At 38.9% G+C, this 19028-nt stretch overlaps 1 protein-coding gene across 7 annotated transcripts in view; it reads left to right on the forward strand.

The window, feature by feature from the left end:
- Positions 1-19028, forward strand: part of MYRIP (myosin VIIA and Rab interacting protein) — a 210634-nt gene that overhangs the window by 91226 nt on the left and 100380 nt on the right. For all 7 annotated transcript variants that reach the window (XM_059847977.1, XM_059847958.1, XM_059847957.1 and 4 more), the window contains one exon: positions 4408-4629. In XM_059847977.1, coding sequence (XP_059703960.1) covers positions 4408-4629 — 222 coding nt within the window. The remainder of the gene's footprint in view (positions 1-4407; positions 4630-19028) is intronic.

Consider the following 19028-nt stretch of genomic DNA (forward strand, 5'->3'; position numbering starts at 1 on the left):
GCAACTAGAATAGATTTAGCCTCTACTCTCCTGGGGAAGATAAAAAGTGTTTAAACAGCAGGAAAAATTATATTTATCCATCACTCAAGAAGGCAACAGAGCAAATGGGAACCAGTCCATCTGGACTTTGCCTTTAAACTGCCAGGTTTAAACTCCTGAAATGGAGACTGGTGTGAGTCAAGAGTAAGATGGTACAGCCCAATAACTGGGCTCAGAGAAACCCTTAGAGAAGAGCAGAGAGCTGCATTTTGGGGAGCCTGACAAACAGACTTGGTTATACAGACTCTTTCTTGGAGCTCAAGCCAGCTATCAGGTTTTCACCAGGAACTGTTCTCTTTGTTATATGAAAAACAGGGGATTTTTTAAGCTTTTTGTTGGTATACAATTGCCTGTTTTATGGACTCCTTGCCATTGCTGCACCCAGAGGTTTAGAAATTTATTAGAGGAGAAGGCATTCTTCAGGCAAACATTGAAAAATTATTTTTAAACCTGCCAGACACTAGGAAGAAATGAACCATACCAATGGAAGTTATTTAATTTATGTTTTAAAAAGTCACAAAAACATAGTGTGTAGTGAGGGGAAGACATCTGTTCACCCTCAGAATATAATAGAAGAACCTACATTCAAAACAGTCTGATAGAAAGTGTTCCTAATCTGACTGTTTGTGGGAATTGCATGCCAGGAGTCTTTCACCCAAAACATTGACTGAAATTAATTGCATATTTTTTAACTCAAACTGTGTAAATTCATTGATAAAAGCTTCTAGAAAAATCTAATATTCATCTGGTATTTTTGAACTTATTTGGAACTTGGAACTCATAAAATGTTCTTTGACAGAATTGGTTTTGTTGATAGACATGTTGGATATCTATTGAATATTTTTTGCTTCTTAGTACTTGTAAGCAATTGATGAAATGCAGCCACTTGAGAAAGAAAATGAAACCCAATCTGAGATTCATTCACACAGCAGGAGTTCTCTTCTCCACAGGTGCTTATTACTATGTTGCACATAACCATAATAGCTGAGCCCCATCAGTTGTGACTTCCAAATAAATTCTGTCATTTGTTGTTCCCACTGTTCTGTGCTTACTCCAACAGGCATGTTTTTTGTGCAGTTGTATTTTGTTGCTTGTTTTATTTGCACACATTTTCTGTGTATGCATCTCTGAATACATTATGTTCCTTCCTTGGGGAAGTAAGCACACACAAATTGAGAGACAATCAGATTCAGAGAGGGAGAGGCATTCTCCCTCTATTCTCTATCCCATCCCCCTCAGTTGTGTTTTGTTAGGGGAAAGAGGGTTGGATGGGAAGGAAAGGGCAATGTTTGCAATGACTGGGTGGTTCAACCTTCTTCTTAGAAGTAGCTCCTGCACCAGAGGCTGTCACAGTTTGAACGTCCTGAAAGTAAAGCGTGAGATTTTCAAATATGGGGTGCCTTGAGGTTCCTGAATTTCAGTGCAACAATCTTTCTCAGTGTGTTAGTATTGGTGCCTGTGTTAATTATCCCACTCAGGGGGATCGTCCACCTGAAGTTACATCCAAGTAACGTTTTCTCAGTTTTGCTGAGAGTATATCTTGCCTCCTTTTCACTTCAGCTAATTTTCCTCTAACTAGGAAGGCTTAATTACCCACCAGAGTTATTTAGCACTTGGCTTTCATATGAAAACCATGTTTTGCTTCCAAGGAAAGAGAGTGGAGAGGAGCCTTTTGGCTTCAAATGACAAGTCCAGCTGACAGTCCCTTTTGCCATTTGACTCCTTATAGAATAGCCTTTGGCAGGGTGGTGCACGAGAACCTTAATTTGTTACAACTGTCAGAGAGATGTGCATTGCTTTCTTTTCTGTTCTGCCTGCTTTCCTGAGGAAATGAGGTTTTTTTCTGTCATGCTCTCTCTCTGACAGGCTGTCCAACCCTATCCTATTTACTTTTTTAATCAATTGGCCAATTTTAGTTGTATTTAGCACTGAGGCAGATGCCTTAATGATATTGAGTTCTGCCACTGTAATGAATACTGGCAGCCAGATAGAGGAGAGAGATGTAATTAATGCCTATTCTGATGAAAACATTTCAATGTGAGCTCAGCTTTTTCTAGGTATTAGGATTTATTAGCTCTGCTGTGAGCAAAACTGCCTGGGTTTATATTGTAAGCATTATTGCAGTGCTTTAATTGGTGGCTTTGCCTCTGTGATTTACCTTGCTATCATGCATCAGAGCCCTAATGAGGGTTCAAAATGCCACTGAGCATGACAATGTTGAGTGTGTGGGCTGATGCTACCAAGCATCAGCGTTACTAAGTCTTGGAGATAACAGAACTCCATAAGGACAAAAATCTCTTCTTTCATCGCTCCCCCTGACCCTGACTCCTTAGCTGTTCATGTTTTATGAGAGGGCCAGCATCTGCTGCCTGGGGTCTCCATCCTGAAGCAAAGGTGGCAGCATCTTGGACTGCCAAACACTATTTCATGCCAGAAATCCTCCTTGAATCATACAACCCTCACCCTCACCAGCTTTTGTCCTAGGAGCTGGGGTTCCTGCCTGACCTTTTGTGCAGAAACAGTGCTGTGTCTCGTCCCATTGCTGCAGAACAGCATGCCTGCTGTGGATGGAGGAGCAATATGGAGACTGTTCACTTCCTCCCTTGTTCCACTAGAAAGATTATCCATGGCAGGAGGGAGTAATGGAGATTAGGACAAACAAGTCTAGCCATCCCATTGAATCTCTGGGATAGTTCTGTCAGTTTACCCGAGGAAGCCAGTTTAATGTGCATAATTCAGATATTTCCTCTCTTACATGATAATCTCTTACCTTTTGCATCTTGCACATTCTGTAAAAATGTAGCAGAACAAGCATGTTTTGCCATCTGGACAGAAAAAAAAAATCATAAAGATTATTTACTTGAAATGGCGAAAAGTATGTGTTTGAACACCTAGTCTGATTTAGTCAAACCCCTGTACAGGGTGCGAACAGCAGAAACACATTGTTTTCAAATTTTAAATTTATTAAAAGGCATATATTGAGAATACGCTTAAATGGGTTGTATGTGCAAGTTCAAAAATTATATGGTTTAGATCACTGCTTTACTTGTCTTTTAGATTTGAGGTTTAGAATTGACTTGTCAGATTTTCATAAAACAGGCTGGTTTTATTTTGAATGATAAATCTGAGACAGAAGTGGGAAATAAGGTGATATATAGCCCAGTAATGTGATACTTTTTAAAATTCCAGGCTTGGCTCACAATGATGTTCATAGATGATCTTGGTTGAGTTCCTGAATAAGTATGCAATAAGTGTGTTCTTTTATTCGTGTAGCAAGATATTAAAACATTCATTTAAGTCAGCTTGTCTTGAATAAATACTCCTCCAGCTTAATCTGCTTTGTGGTACCTCTAAATTTTATTTAGACTTTTGTGTTACTCTAGTCATGTAAATGGTTTTTATCAGCAATTGGAAATAGTAAGGTACTCACCACTAATTCTGATAGAGAGAATGAATGCAAGTATGTGCACACTGTGTTAAAAGCTTTTATTTTACTTGTTTGTCATTGATTCTTATTTTTTGTTCTCATAGGGTATGTCCTAGTTGTACATGCCAGAAAATGTGCGATGAGTTTGCAGACCTGTCTACCTTAACAACTTTTCCTTCTGCATGCTTTTTTATTACACCTGTCATGAAATATATTGCCTAATTTGTAAATATCAAAAGCACTGTAAAATGGGAGATAGCAATTTACTTAATACCATGCATACACAATTTACGTCAGTTTTTTAAATAAATGAACTCTTCTGTTGGAATACAGGAAACTTTATGCAGAGTGCCTGCAAACACTTTCACAGTTAGCAGTCATCTTAATATTGGTCCTAACTAGTAGAGCAACCAAATCTGTCTGAAATGAAGGATATCATTAATGTTGCTTGACAAATTGAAAATATTATTAATAATATGACCCTATGGGTCAGAACAGAATAAACTTTTTGTTTTCAAAACTATAGGTTAAAAGGATTTTTTTCTTACTGTAAGCCCATCTTTTTGACTTCCATAAACTGATTTACGATTTGTAAAGGGTTCTGAGAGTAGCCCTGAATTTTCACATGGTCTCTATATCTTAGCACAGCAGGAGTGCCTGGAACAGCAACCTGGATTTCCTTTGGATTGTCTCTCTGGAACGGAGTAAATTTTGCTCTGGCTTGTGACTCAGGGAGAGAGTTTAAGTGGGTTGGCCATAGGTGGCTTAAGGAAACATAGGAATTTTTTCTTTCCAATTCTAAATTTAGAATATGCATTTCTCATATTCATTTCACATCTGCAGAAGTTATGTGAAGAGTATAATATGAATATGTGGAAAGAGGATGAAGATTTCCCATTGACATTTTTTAAATGTTTTTGTTCTTTTCCTTTTCATTCCAGTGAAATGAAGCAGAAGTTGGATGAAGAGGGTAACAAGTGCAGCATCCTTTCCAAGCAGCAGAAGTTCAATGAGCACTGCTGCATTCGCTGCTGTTCTCCTTTCACATTTCTTATCAACAGCAAGCGACAGTGCCAGGACTGCAAGTACAACATCTGCAAGAGCTGCAGCACTTACCAGAAGAAGGAGAAGGCTTGGATTTGCAGTGTCTGTCAGCAAGCAAGGTAAAAGCCTATTGTTCAGCAACTTGTACAAGGCAGCTGTGGCCTGACCTGAGCTTTTCCTTGTATTTGTCAGTAGTTAACTCTGGTGGGATGGGACATGAAGTACCTGTTTATGGAGAGGTTGATTTATTCCTGACGTGCCTGGTTTTTGTAATTTGTTCTGGGAGTGTTTGGTTACCTGTTGCATTTTCCAGGCTTTTTTAGCTGGACTGATGTATCAGCAAGCAGTAACTGGGCATAGCTTGTGCAGGACTGGGATGTCCTGAAACACCTGGGTTACTAATGGAACCTGAGCACAGATGGTGGCAAGACAGTTAATAGTTTGGCAGCTAATCCCCTTGATGGGTCAGAAATGGAAGGAATAATATTTGTGAATAGATCATCCAGCTGTGACTGTGTTTTAGAGTGCTTTTCTAAAAGCCAGCTTATTGGTGGGAATGCCTTGAGCTTACTCTGGCAGGTACCCAAAGAAAATAGTGGCGCAACCTTTTATAATTCATAACATCTGCTAAAGAATATGCTGCCAGGCTTCTGTTTGCAGAGGGTATCAGGGATTTATTATCTCACCCTTCTGAGGGTAACAGAGCCCCAACATTTAAAGACTGCACCAGAAAAACAAACCAAAACACTTAACAACGGCAGAGGGGTCATTCCTTGGATGTGACTGTGATAGTCCTTATCTGCCATCCCCCTGGGCAGATAATTCCAGTACTTTATTACTCTTTCTGTAAAAAACCTTTTCCCAATATCCAACCTATATTTCCCTTGGTACGGCTTAAGGCTGTGTGTGTCCTCTTGTTCTGTCAGCTGCTGCCTGGTGAAAGAGACCAACCCCCACCTGACTGCAACCACCTTTCAGGAAATTGTAGAGAGTGATAAGGTCACCTCTGAGTCTCCTCCTCTCCAGGCTGAACAACCCCAGCTCCCTCAGCCATTCCACAGGACTTGTGTTCCAAGCCCCTCACCAGCCTTGTTGCCCTCTTTGGATGTGCTCAAGCGTCTCAACATCCTTCCCAAAGTGAGGGGCCCAGAACTGGACACAGCACTCAAGTGCTTCACCAGTGAAGCTTCACCAGTGCTGAGTACAGGGGAAGGATGACCTCCCTGCTCTGGCTGGCCACACTGTTCCTGATACAGGCCAGGATACCATAAGCTCTCCTGCAAGATCTGTGAATTAAGTTTGTGCCCTTTGACACAGGTCCTTAAAATCATAGAGATCCCAGACAATGCCCATTTCCAAACGTCAGTCTTCGAAGGTAAAGGTAGTTGTGATCTTTGGGGCACCAAAGAACTTTGTTCTCTGCCCTGAAAAACCTAGAGAAACCCCATTTTTTCTGGTGAGGAGGCAGATGAATGACGGGAGGATCTTTTCCAGCAACACAGCCAGTGCTTGTTTCTGCCTTAGACATTAAACCATTTCATATTACACCTCTATTCCATTTATCCTGCATTCACCTATAAGTGCAGCAGCACACCAGCCAGGTTTGTGGATGCTGATGAACTGCACATAAAATACCTTTTGCTGAATCCACAGAAAATGTCTCAGAAGAATTTAATTTCAGAAGAAAAATCTGTAGCTATATCATAAAAATGCTATTTCTGACCCTTGAAGTCAGGGCTTTGCTGTAACTCAGTTATAAACGTTTTCTTTATTTATGAGACCTGAGACACATCTTGTGTTATTTTTCAGTGATTAAATTAACTAACACTATTGCTAATCATTTTATGTTCTGGTTTATTGGACTGTGCTACTTGCAAATCCATATAGGTAGATCAGGGGCTAGTATTACTCAGAGACTGCTGATGTATTTTGATTTGATGGGGGCTTTTTTTTGTATTTGGGGTGGGGGTGGGGGGGTCGTATAACTTCTTGGGGTTTAACTCAGTCAGTATTTCTTCCAGGGTGAAGCACAACAGTCTTTTTGAGTTCTTCTCATCTTCTCGGTGACTTACTCCTCAGGTGGACTATGTTCTCCTGCCTCCCCCCAGCTCCTCTGCTTGTGTGTTTTATTTTTAGGTTTGATAAGGCAGCACAGGTAGTGGAGGTGGTTCTTGGTTTAGCTGTTATTTGCTTGCATATCTTACTGTACAATAGAAAGTGAGCACTAGTGGGATAGAAATAGCTGAAGACTGTGTTCTACACTCAAAAAAAGCTGACATGGTGAATTAGTCTTTCAAGGCTTGACCCCAGTAGAGATACCTATTCTGCTGATCTTCATCTTCCAAGACAGAAATCTACATTAGCATTGAGCAGAGAGCAAAAATTCAGGTCACCATTTGAAACATAGAACATTTGTAGAAAATCAGTCCAAAAAGTTAGTCTCTGCTTCTTCCAAAAGCAGAAAACTCATCAATAAGCCAGTGAAAACTTTGGTGTTTGAACTCTTTCAAAGCATATCTTCTGTTGCCATACATATTTTAAAAGTTAGAAAGTGGGCTTGGTATGGAATCTCAGGCTCAAAAATGTCTTTACAGCAATGTCTGAATTAATCTTGTGAAGAACAGGAGAACCTTCCTTAAATTTCCCAGATTTACCAGACATTCTGCCTATGCTTTTTGATTTAGATTTATCTCTGACTGCTATTATTAATGTTCTCAGAGGCTTCACCTCTCATGTGTATCTTTTTAGTCTGGAAGTACTCTTTGATAAAATTGTTTAATTCTAATTTCAAGGTTTTGATTTCTGTGCAGTGCAGTTCCAATTCTTGCGAAGCCTTGTACAATGTCTCCTTGTTAGACACCTGTCAGACAATGTATTTAGGCAGCTTGCTGAGGTCTGTACTTTTTAAGTCCTCTTGGCTAAGAAGATTCCAGGCACAGTTAATGCTTTTGATGGCAGACACAGAGGATCTTTGCTCATTTAGTATAAATAAGGCATGCCTTCTATGTGTCAAAGACCACTTTTCCATTCTCCAAGGAGCCATATCCCAGAACACCCTGCTTGTGGTATTCTGCTTTCCAGTTCAACACTTGTACTGTCAAAAATAAATTTTTTTTAAAAAAGCATAATCCATTAAAATGCATATTTTTGCAGGTTTTTTAAACTAATCATGTTTTACTCCTGGACTGATTAATATGAGTATATAGAGTCCAATCCAAAATAAGGTGTACAAACATCTGGCTGTACACCTCAGCCTTTCATGACTATCATGCATGAATTACCCTGCATTCTTGGTTCACTTCTCATTTTACCATCTGTATGTCAAAAGATTTCTGTCTCTGTTGTGAGTGGGAGCATGGGCACCTAATCTTTCATGCCTTCATATCCATCTGTCCTATGATTTTCTCACTTGTTCTCAAACTTCCTGCTCAGGTGGTGAGAGTTCATCACTTAGTGGACTCCTGCTTTGCTTTCTTGAGCGCAACCATGGGTGAGAGGGCCTGCAGGAAGTCATTATTCTGCTTTTTAAGAGCTGGTTTGTTGCTGGTGGTGATTTGCTAGTAACAATTATTAAGAGACCGAGACCCAGACACTGGTTCTTTTCTCCTTGATGTCATTAACTAGTGAAAAGAACCGTCATGCTGCACATACTCAGACTTCCTGAAGTCAAAGTAGTGTTTTGGGTGGCTCAAACTGGGTCTCAAAGTCATCACACTGGTTGCTTGCAGCACAGATTTATTTGAATGTTTAAGAGAACTACTCTTTTTTTAAGCAAACTTTGGTTTTTGTACACACGATATTAATGCTATTTTTGAAAAGAAGAATGCAAGGGTATAGCAATTAGCTTCATCAGCTCTTCAATACAGAGTTATTGTTGAATGTTCCTTATATTTTATTTTGAGTTTTTTGGGGTTCCTTGTTGAATATAATGGACTGTAACAATTTGCATCAGTAGCAAATGTAATTGTCTTACTGGAATTTGATAATTAGTTAGACCACTTAGATATGCATTAGGGTTTTTGATGCACATCAGAGTGAGATTTGAGAAAATGCAATGAGGTCTAGTCTACCTGCAGTACCCAGTACATTTTCTGCAACTAGCATGTATTGGGATTTACACTAAAGTGCAAATGGAGCAATGCTTCTGATAAAATGAAAATTGCAACAGAAAATAAAAGTCTAGACTCACTTGGCAGGCAGAACACTCTTCAAATAAAAAAAGAGCTTTGCCAGCCTCAGGAATAGTCTTAAATAAAACCTTTTTCTTTCATCTGGGTTTTTTTGGAGTGCTCTGTAAAACAATGTAATGTGTTTTAATGTCAGCAGAACAAAGCGTGTATTTGTGGAAACATGATAAAGTTGAAGTTAGCTTGTCAAAAGGTACATCTTTTTTGCTTAACTGATGCAAGTTTTAGTGTAAAACTCTTTATGGTCTCTTCAGGGACAAAAAAGAAAAAAGCACAAAATTTGACAAAACCTTGATACTGTACTTGAGGAAAATACTTCTAGTTAATAACTGAACTTTGTATTTGTTTGTCAGTGCATTTGGCTGTAACAAAAACAGCTTCAGGACTTAGTTGTGGAAAACTGATGAAGTTATAATGCTGCTTAGCAATTTTGTTTTGCTTTGAAGCAGGCTCAACCATCTGGTAAAAGGAAGCCAAAATGTATTTTAGGTAGTCTGCCTCAGCCACAGCTTGGAGCTTTGTGTATAGTTTTGTGACAGTTGCTATTTCTGCTCTTTGAGGTCCCTGTCTGACATTAGTGAGAACTTCTACAGAACTTGGAAGCTGTGACATTGTCAAGTCAATGCCAGGAAATGTGTTTTTGCTTCCGAGATGACAGAGTTGTATAGGAACGTTCACTTGCTCTGTGGCATAGCACAGAAGATAAAGTCTTAGTTCTACCATGGGCATGTTGTCTTCATTTGACCCATATGGGTCTTGTTTTGTTTTTTTGAAAGTTCTCTGAATGATCCTATTTGTATTGTACTTAAGGAATTTACTAATTTTAAGTAAATTGCAGTGAAAGTTCTTTTTCTCAGCTGTATATACTTGTAGAAATTTATGCAATTCCTTCCAAAAATGTATACTGCTCTATACAATTTTTTTTCTTCCTCCTTGTCCTGCCACTGTCTCTCTGGTTTTTTTCTTTCTCTTTGTCCTGCCACTGTCTCTCTGTAAGGTCCTTTCGCTTGACCTCCTTGTCCTTACCACGCTTCAGCATCACAGTCGATCATAGGCACCGTATCCTTTTTCTCACTGTACCTATGAAGAGCAAGGAAGAGAGCTTTGATTTTGCACAGGGGCCAAGAACAGTCTTTGGTTTATTCAGTTGTTCCCTAACTGGAGGAGGAGAGAGAGAAATGTGCAAACTGGTTGCTTTGACAGGTTGATCTCTGCTGGGTTTTTTTGATGTACTGATCTGTCTTAATTATTTTGAAGTATGCACTGTGAAGAATTTAGTTTCTGCTAGACAGAATAAAGCTGAACTTGAATAACATACAGCAGACTGCAATGCTGCATTTAGCTTTAAGAAAAGTTTCTAAAGATGGAATTGAAGAGGAGAGTAGGAAAGAGAGGTCTATTAAAACAGCTAAATACAAGGACTGATTAGGCAATCTTTTCTAGTTTTAAGTAGCCTTGGAAGTGAACATGTGCCTGAGGGCGTGGAGAACTAATCAGTGTTTTAGAAGCTCTGGATCCCAGTTTTAGCTGTCAAGTGACCTTGGGGAAACTTCATGTGTCAGGTCTCTCCCTATGCAATGGATTTGATGACCCTGAGCTCTTGGAGGTTAGTGGTTAGGAAGTTAAATGCTCTGGTTGTAAAGTGCTGAATATTATTAATGTACTGTTATTACAGAGGAGTTTTGCTGCAGTCAGCATGCCTAAACCTTTGTGGTTTTCAGTTGCACAGAAAGGTGAATGCTTGGATTCTTCTGGGGAATGAATGAGGGTAAAATATCATGGCTTTATGTTCAATGTTAATATATAAATGCTTGCCTGTGTTTGGCTTCACCTATCTTCAGCAAGTCACGGTAAGAAAGGCTATTAAACATTTTCCCTAGTAGTAATAAATATTACATAAATAGTGTGCAAAAATATTGGGACTGCTAACCTGGGAGGAGCTGGATATGAAAGGATGCAACACCGTTTTTCCACACAGTAAGCAGCATACAAATTATAGTTTGGACTTACTTAGCCTTTCAGTTTTGCAAAAGCTGAAGGACTCTCAGTGAGGGTGACATATTAAAAGCTAATTGAAATTGCACAAGGTTCTTTAAGTATGGGCACTTAATGTCATGTGGGAACATCATGCCTTACAGTAGCTGAGATGGAAAATACTAAGTATCAAGCACAGCTTATGGAAGAACTTCCCTTGTGTCAGTTCTGCAACTGGAACTTCATGTGCTGTTCATAATAAAATGTTAAGAAGCCACATGGTGGTTAACACTCTAGAGGTAGCTCTAAGCAGAGCAGAGTGCCCTTTCACACAGACATATCACTGAACATTTTTTTATTATCATTAATGAAAGATTGCTGCCTGGTTTGATGTATGTTTGTTTCAGCATTTGGTGAGTCTTCATGCTTTCTACTGTTGTATTTGTGCAACCAGCAAAATTTAACAGTTTGCTGTGGTTAACAAAGGGTTTTTTTCTTAGTGAAAAAGTTAGAAAACTTCTGGACTTGGAGCCACTGGCAGTGAATGGCAGTAAGAAATGTGTCTTTCCTCTAGCTAGTGCAGTTTGCAGTATTACTCTCCTAAAACATTCTTCTGTTGCCAAAGAAGTTAAAATGAGAATTTAATTTGTCATTTTAAAAAAGACTGACCACATCAATAAATAAGCCACTCTATGTTCTTATTGTTCAGGCCCACCTTTCACATGAAATAGATGCTGAAGCACTCACTGCTTAAGTGTCTCCAATAAGAATCTATGAGATCCTGCATTCACATGTTCCATCCTGCTTCTGCAACTTGAGGGAAAAGGAAGGTGGAAAAAGCAGTTGCCATGTGTCTGACAAAGATGAGGTTTTACAAACTTGTGTGCTGAATTAAGTATTTGGGCTTCTTATACTTTTTTCGTAGTATCATATCTTTTCTGCATCTAGGTGTTTGTAAAGTATTCTTTCAAATAAGCCCTGCATGAATCTGGTTGGAGAGTTAATTACTCTTCTTATATCTTTCACTCTCAGCTTTCAAAGTATGACCCTAGATTTGTGGATAATGAAATAAATGGTAATTGCTACCTTTTAGGTATTCTGGAAGTGTGTTTCATGCATTTTCCTTTCTTACATCCCACCTGCATCTTTTGCTAGAGCTGTCCAGGTAAACATCTTGTCCATTTTAGCCCAGGAGCTAGCAGGCATCTCTTTCATTTATCTTGTTTTCACAAGCAGGATCATGTTAACATAGTAGAAAAGCCATCTCTGTCCTAAAGCCATCTTTGAGTTTCCACCCCCATTCGTTTCAAGTTGTTTTGTCCTTTTTTAAAATTTATTTTTGCAGAAACAGCTTCAAAAAATGAAGATTGAATTTTGACATAGTGCCTAAATAAAAATTGCCTAAAACCAGAACCCTTTTGTTTGCAGAAGTTGTGAACTCCTTGAAAGTGATGTTTGATCATAGCAAAAGAAAGCTTTTGTTTTCAGATTAGTATTGGATTTATAGTGTACTTGGGATTTACTTTGATAAATTGTTTTCATCAGAAAGGTGCTATAGTAAAAATCAAAATTCTTCACAGTAACTGGAAAATAATGAAGGCCCACATAAAAATAATCATACCAAATATGTCTTCTATTCTCCCCTTCATACCCCCACATCCTCCACCAAAATATTTGAAACTTATGTGCCTTTCTGGGAATCAGCATGGTGTGGCTTTACAGCTTGACTTTTGTATCTAGATGTTTGAAGTCAACAGGGAGTTGCTAACACTCTTTTGAAGTTTTGTTAGTCCCTTTATTCGAGGGCTGTTCTGTGATGGAGTAGCCAGTGCCTTCCTAAGTTAACACTTGCTTTGGGAAGGAATCATTGTAAGGTAATGAAGTGGGTGCAGCTGCTGGATCTATAATGCTGCCTGTCCTGATCTTTTTGATCTGAAATTTAATAGCTCTAAAGTTTGCTGTTGTAATTTGGCAAGTGACGTCTCTGGGCAATGTGTGGGAGTCAGATGCCCATACTGGTTCATTTTTTGTTTCATCTCTGCTTCTGTCTATTGATGTGAAGACTTGTGGGGTGCTTCTCCAGGCCCTAGACTGAAAGAGCCTTCCTTCTCTTCTTATTAAGGCCCCAAGAGATAATTAACATTGAATGAAAATTTGTTCATCTAATTAGGAGATACTGTTTCCCATGATCGTTACACTCTGAGATTTTTTGTGAGAATAATAGTGTAATGGAGACATCATGGTTCACATTGTTCACAATTTGCTGATGACAGTTTTGCTTTGTGTTCATGGCTTTTCCTGCCTGCCAATGTAGGGGCTTGTAGAATAGTGCCTGGAGTATGGAAACTTGAATAAATTCTTGTGAAATAGAGGAAACCCGTATAAAGAATGGTAGAAATTGCATCAGGAATCACAGTTGTAATCTTGTCTCTGATGTGTTTGCAGGACTTCATAACCTAGGGGGTTTGATGAGTTCTCTGTATCTCAGGTAGTTGCAACTGTCAAAAGCACTTTCAAACTCTGGCAAGATAAAAAGTGAATTAATATCTGTTAGCAGCAAGAAAAACATTACGATGACTCTTCCCAGTCCTGCAAACTCACCAGTAGCCAGGCCTGTCTGGGGTGACAGAGCTTCAATCAAACATGCTTTTGGAGACTGTCCTGAGGGGAAAAGGCTGTAGAGTGCTCTGCTGAGAAGTGTGAATGCAGCTCCACTGTGAGCTACCATTGGAATGACCGAGCCTCCTGTGCTTCAGAATTTCTGTACCATTTTCAGGGGGGGAAGTATTCTCTTACATGTTCTAAAAACCCCACATTACAACTGGTGCCTTTCAATCTTTAGCATTGTGACCTATCACAAAATACCTTCTTGTGTTTTGCATCTAGGATCCAAGGGCTGTTGGATGTAGAGGAATTTAAGACTAATATTTTGGAACATGTCTGTACCAGTATTGCTTCCTGAAACTCCTCTGAGTATAGACCACTCACACAGCAAACATACTTAACAAGTGTCTCTGTTAGTCACATAGTGTGGCAAGAGTGGTTATTTTTCTCATCATGGAAATTATAATTAGAGGTTGAATATTCTTGATAGACACCAGCTTTCAAAGCAATCTTACATAGGGTTTGGGTAGAGAGGGTTGGTTTTGAGACGTGTGAAAGCAGACTTTACTGAGTCCATTCTGTGTGGTACATTTTAATACAGTATTTTCTACTTTTAAAGTGTTGCAGCTGCTACCAAAAAAGGTGGTTCTGGCAAGACAAACAGCAACAGATTAGAGTGAAAGAAGATTGACAGAAAAAGTGTAAGGGGGAGGGTGGGGGAAATAGTACAATTGTAGCTTGAAAAATTAGTCATGTAACGTGTCATTGTAATTCCCAGCTGGCAATTAAACAGCACATATCTGCATAAAGGATTAGTAACACTAGAGGGTAATGTTCAGGATCCTGAGCAGCACTTCCAGTATGTAATTTGCAAATGGTTTGATGGATACCTGCCTCATACACTCCATAAGCTACCACATTCCAGTGCTTAATATAATTTGCAAGCACAGACTTCCAGCTTTATAGATAGCTGGTTATAACTTTACAATATGTTGCATTAATAGACTTAAGGGGAAAAAAAAAAAAAATTGGACAGCCAGCTGGAAAACTTACACTGTTTAGCCTTCCTCAGGTCAAGGTTCTGTGCCAGCTGCCAGGGCTGTAGTGACTGGGGTTCCAGCAAGCTCCTCTCTGGTGATAAGAGAGGTCTAAGGTGAAACAGAGCAAGTGATTCACAGCAGTTTTTGCAAGGCTTGCAAAGGCAGCAAGTGAGAGCCTGAGAAAAATGCAGAGGTAAATTCAAAACAACGCACATTGAGTTTTCTGTAACGATATCACTTTTGTGATAATTTTTTTTTTTGTGACAGCTCACTTTTGATAGGATTAATGGATGCCAAGTAAGCTTCTCAAGTGATCAGCATGGACTAGCTACTATAACAGCATCTAAAGTAATCTGGATCTGAAAAACATTGAGGAAGGAGTTTTGGGACAGAAACCTTCTTTGATCTCAGACAGCCAGGACTTCAGCCTTGCAGGCTTTATCTAAATCTGCTGACTTTCAGAGGGATACAGAGCATTGTGCTAAATGAGCATATATGTCATCTCTGGAAGGTTTGCTACAATTTTGGCAGTGTCCTTTCCACAGCTGTCATTGCTCAGATGCACCAGTTACTGATATTAGAGCATCATGTGAGAAAATTACTGCCTCAAAATTCTGAAGGTCAGCCTTCCTTCAGATGATCTCTGTCTAAAGGCAGCTGTGTTACACTTTGCATGCCCCAGGTCCTTTTTGGTGAAATATAATAGATGATGATGGTAATTCCTTTAAGTCTAGAGTTTCTTGGGAAAGCACCTCCTCTAAGTTCTGCTCAAGTTTCAGGCACAGAACAGCTGATGGGTGCTTCCAGAATGTAAATACAGATCCACACTGCTTCTGAACCCTCTTATTTTACAAAACACTGTGTAGTTTAGCCTTTTCATGGGCTTTGTTAGCTCCTGTCACACAAAGATTGTGCTTCACTCAGTTCACATGTACCACTCCAGTTATTAAAGGGCACACTGAAAAGTTGCCACTGCAGCATTGCTTAAGCTGAAAAATGTTGTCAGAATTACTTTGTAAAATAAAAAGTGGATGTATGTCTTCTCATTGTTGTAACCAGGCAATGACTTCTGAATTGCGTTGAATCTCATGAGCTGTCTGATATTTGCACAATTTTCATTTAGGTTATGAAGGCATCATTGTGGTTTTCAGAATTATTTGGACACTTCCATTTTCCTGGATGGTTGCTGATGTATTCTGTGCATTTCAAATGTCTTTGAATGGTTTATGAAGGGCAGAAGAAATTCAGCATAACTTTGATGTATATTTATAGGTAGACAATTAATACACAGATTCTGCTATGGAGGAGAAGAGTGTTTCTTCCATCCCTCTGCATATCTCATATCACAGATATATGTGAGGACTTTGAGATTTTTTTATAGTACTTTTTTAGTACAGGAAGGGAGGAAGTATTTTTATTACTCTGTAGGTGACAGAATTCAGGTGAGGAAGTAGAAGGCGGGCCTGGATTCTGCTTCCTGCTCAGAAGGTGCTCACCATCTGGTGTTGAGTAGGTCACTCTGGCTTTCCCTATTTTGCTCCATTATGAGAGAAATGCAATCCCTACCTTGATAAAGCTCATGTGAACTTTATATATATTTTTTTTAATTTTTGGTTTTTGTTTTTTTTTTTTTTTTACTTGCTGTCATACAGACCTGGAGCCTGAAGTTTAAATAAAAACCATGGATGTGACAGGCTCCATATGGGAAATTAGGGTTTTGAAAGGCTCCAGGCTCTGGTAAACTTACTGTGTCTTGAACGATGAACAACATATACACCATCCCCTTAACTAGGTCAGACATTTTAAAACTTTTCTCCTTCTGCAACCTCTGTAAGGATCAATCCAGAGCCTCATCTCATCTATCAGAAGGAGAGTATCTCCAGTCTACTATTCTCTATTGTCCTTATTGTATACCTGTGTGTTCTGTGCCTCACTTTAGCCAGTTTGCAGAAAGGCTTTCCAAGGCAGAAGAGCATGTTACTTTGTTTTACACACAAGGTAGACCAATGTTCAAAAAGGCATCAAGATGGCTCAGATTTTGCTGCCCTGTTTGCTGTAACACAGGAAAACACTGGAATGGTGGTGACACAGAGCTGGGGTTTCTGTCTTCAGATTAAAAAACCCCCACACTGTAGACTTTTAAAAGTTGGTTCACACTGCAGTGGTGTGTTTTTTCAAAGATCAAGGCAGTGCAATTGAACCTGAGAGACACCTGTGGGAAAAGCAGCCTTTCCTGTTCAAATGATTGTCAAGTGAAATCTGATGAGAGCTCACTGGAAAATTCCTTAGTGGAGAACACAGCAGATGGGAAATCTTGATCAAAAAAACCCAAAATATAAAAATAAAGCCTTGCATTTAGCAAAGGGAAACACCTCCTCCGTAGTAGCTGTCTTTAGCTGCTAGGTTTCATGGGTTTAATAATTTTTTTAATAGTGAAGCAAAAATCTAAAAACTGTGCTTCTTCTGGTTATCACATAGACATTATCATCCATTCTGATTAACAGACTGTTTCAGGCTTGTGTCCAGAGCTGGCTGATTCGGTTGAAATTGGACAGCTGATAAAATAAACTCTAAAAATTGTCCTATATTGAGATTTTTCACAAGTAGCCAGGTCCATTGTGATGGGATTTCTTAAATCATAGCAAATCCTGTTAATGAAATCAGATATGGGTGTACTTACACAAATGGCAACTCCCATTCTTTCTGGAAGGACCAGCAGATGAAGTTTGCAAAGATGCACCTGGGGAGCCAGGCCAGGAATGAGAGCTTAATAAAAGTGAGAATTTAGATTCTGTGAGGGAATTAATTTCCTTTTAGCAGGGCTTGTAGATATAGAGTGAGCTAACTTACATCCTACATGTTTCATCCTGCATGTTTCAACTAACTTCCATTGTTATAACAGGTATAAGAGAAAACCAGCATGTAACAAACACGATTCTTGCCCTTCATTAGTAAGGTCTGGATCATTCTGCAGGTGTGCTTTGTGTATCGGCGAGGTTGTTATTTAAGCATTATTGGTAGAACCTCCCAAATTCTGTTATTTACATTTTGCAAGAAAAAAGAAAAAGAACTCTGATACTATGTGGTGGGAAAGAATTAGCTTAACCAGAGAATGCTTTTAACTGGGACCGTGTATTACTTAGTAGTGGGCAGTTTCTGTTAAGGCAAGCCAGAAAGCATAACTGCCTTACCATGTTTTTGTGATGGCTTTCTTGTGCTAAAAATGTTTTTTGCCTTTGGTAGCAGAGATTCTGGCAAATCTAAAGAGATCTGGGGTAGGGAACCAGGTGCTAAGTATCTTTATTGCTTCTCTGTGATGTGACTTCTTCTAATTCTGTCAGAACAGCAACATATTGGTTGTTTGGCTCTTTTCCCTTTTTGACATATATGTAAGACAAACAGAAAATCATCTTTTTTCTTCATTTAAAATGACTTGCTCTCACTAGTGCACCATCTTCCTAGGGGAGGTAAAGTGTTCCTTGGTACCAAAACCCGCACAACAAATCCTCAGAGCCCCTGTGCTGGCACAGTGCTGTTTGCAGAGCACAAAGGCTCGCTCCTTTCAGGCACAGATATCACAGGTCTGTTCTGCTTTTAATTCTAGCTGAATAATTGTCTCCAGATGCTTCTGTAGATTCATCTCAATCTGAACACTGCCCTCAGAATAAATGCAGCATTTACAGCCTCTGAGAGTCTGCAGAAAGTAAAATCCTTCTACCATTATCGTTACTGTTGGGATTTATTAGACTGCTGGCTTTTATGCCTAATAATTAAAAAATCTGCAGCATCAGGGGATATTGCTCCAGGTCTGAAATAAATTAATTCAAGCTGACATCAAGATTTAAATAAGCTTTGCTTTTTCTTATGACAGGGAGCTGCACCATATCACTTCTTTTTTTTTTTTTTAATCAAATTGCTAACCTAGTCTGGGTTTGCAATAGATTTTTTTTTTCCAAGAGATAATAAGCTCTTTCTGTGAGGTGAGTTACCTAGCTTTCTACTTTTCCAAAATAAGCAAATTTTTTTGTTATTTTCCTCCAGTTACTCCTGTTTTCATAAGTTTACAGTGAAAGATCACGAATTAGAGCCTTTTGTGGTTTACAAAAATCCTCTGCAAGATGTCATTTGAGGTTCTGTTTCCTTTGATGCCAAGGATTTAGTTGTGTGTAAAAGTACCATGTCTAAATGGTTTTTCTGTATATTTACAACCTCTTTGGCCTCATTACAAGAAGGACATGAGAAATGTTAATTTAGGATATTTAAAAATCCACAGTGGTGCTGTCAGAGGGAGGAAAAATCACCCTGAAATCAACCTTGCCTTTCAGAGTCAGTGTGCATATATCTAGTGGGATCATACGGTTCTGGTTTAGCTTATATAAATAAATACGAACTATAAATAAATATTCACTAACATCATCTGTGAAATTTACTTGATGTTATTATGTCAATACTGTTTGTGTTTCCATAATTGAAGTTAAAATGAATTAAATATTTGAAGCAGAGCTCCACAAGAGAGATACTTCACAGGAGGTATCCTTTATATTGGTGCTAAGATTAAGAAATACATCTAGGGGGTTGATGTTAATAATCTGAAAATTTTATAAGTATCTTGATTAATTTTAATTTAATCTAATTTAAAAATAATTTATCTCCATAATATAGCATAATGACAGAACAGGGCAAGCTGTTCAGACTTCCCATTTCTCTGGATCA

Source organism: Haemorhous mexicanus, chromosome 1 (assembly GCF_027477595.1).
Source record: "Haemorhous mexicanus isolate bHaeMex1 chromosome 1, bHaeMex1.pri, whole genome shotgun sequence".
Taxonomy (NCBI): domain Eukaryota; kingdom Metazoa; phylum Chordata; class Aves; order Passeriformes; family Fringillidae; genus Haemorhous; species Haemorhous mexicanus.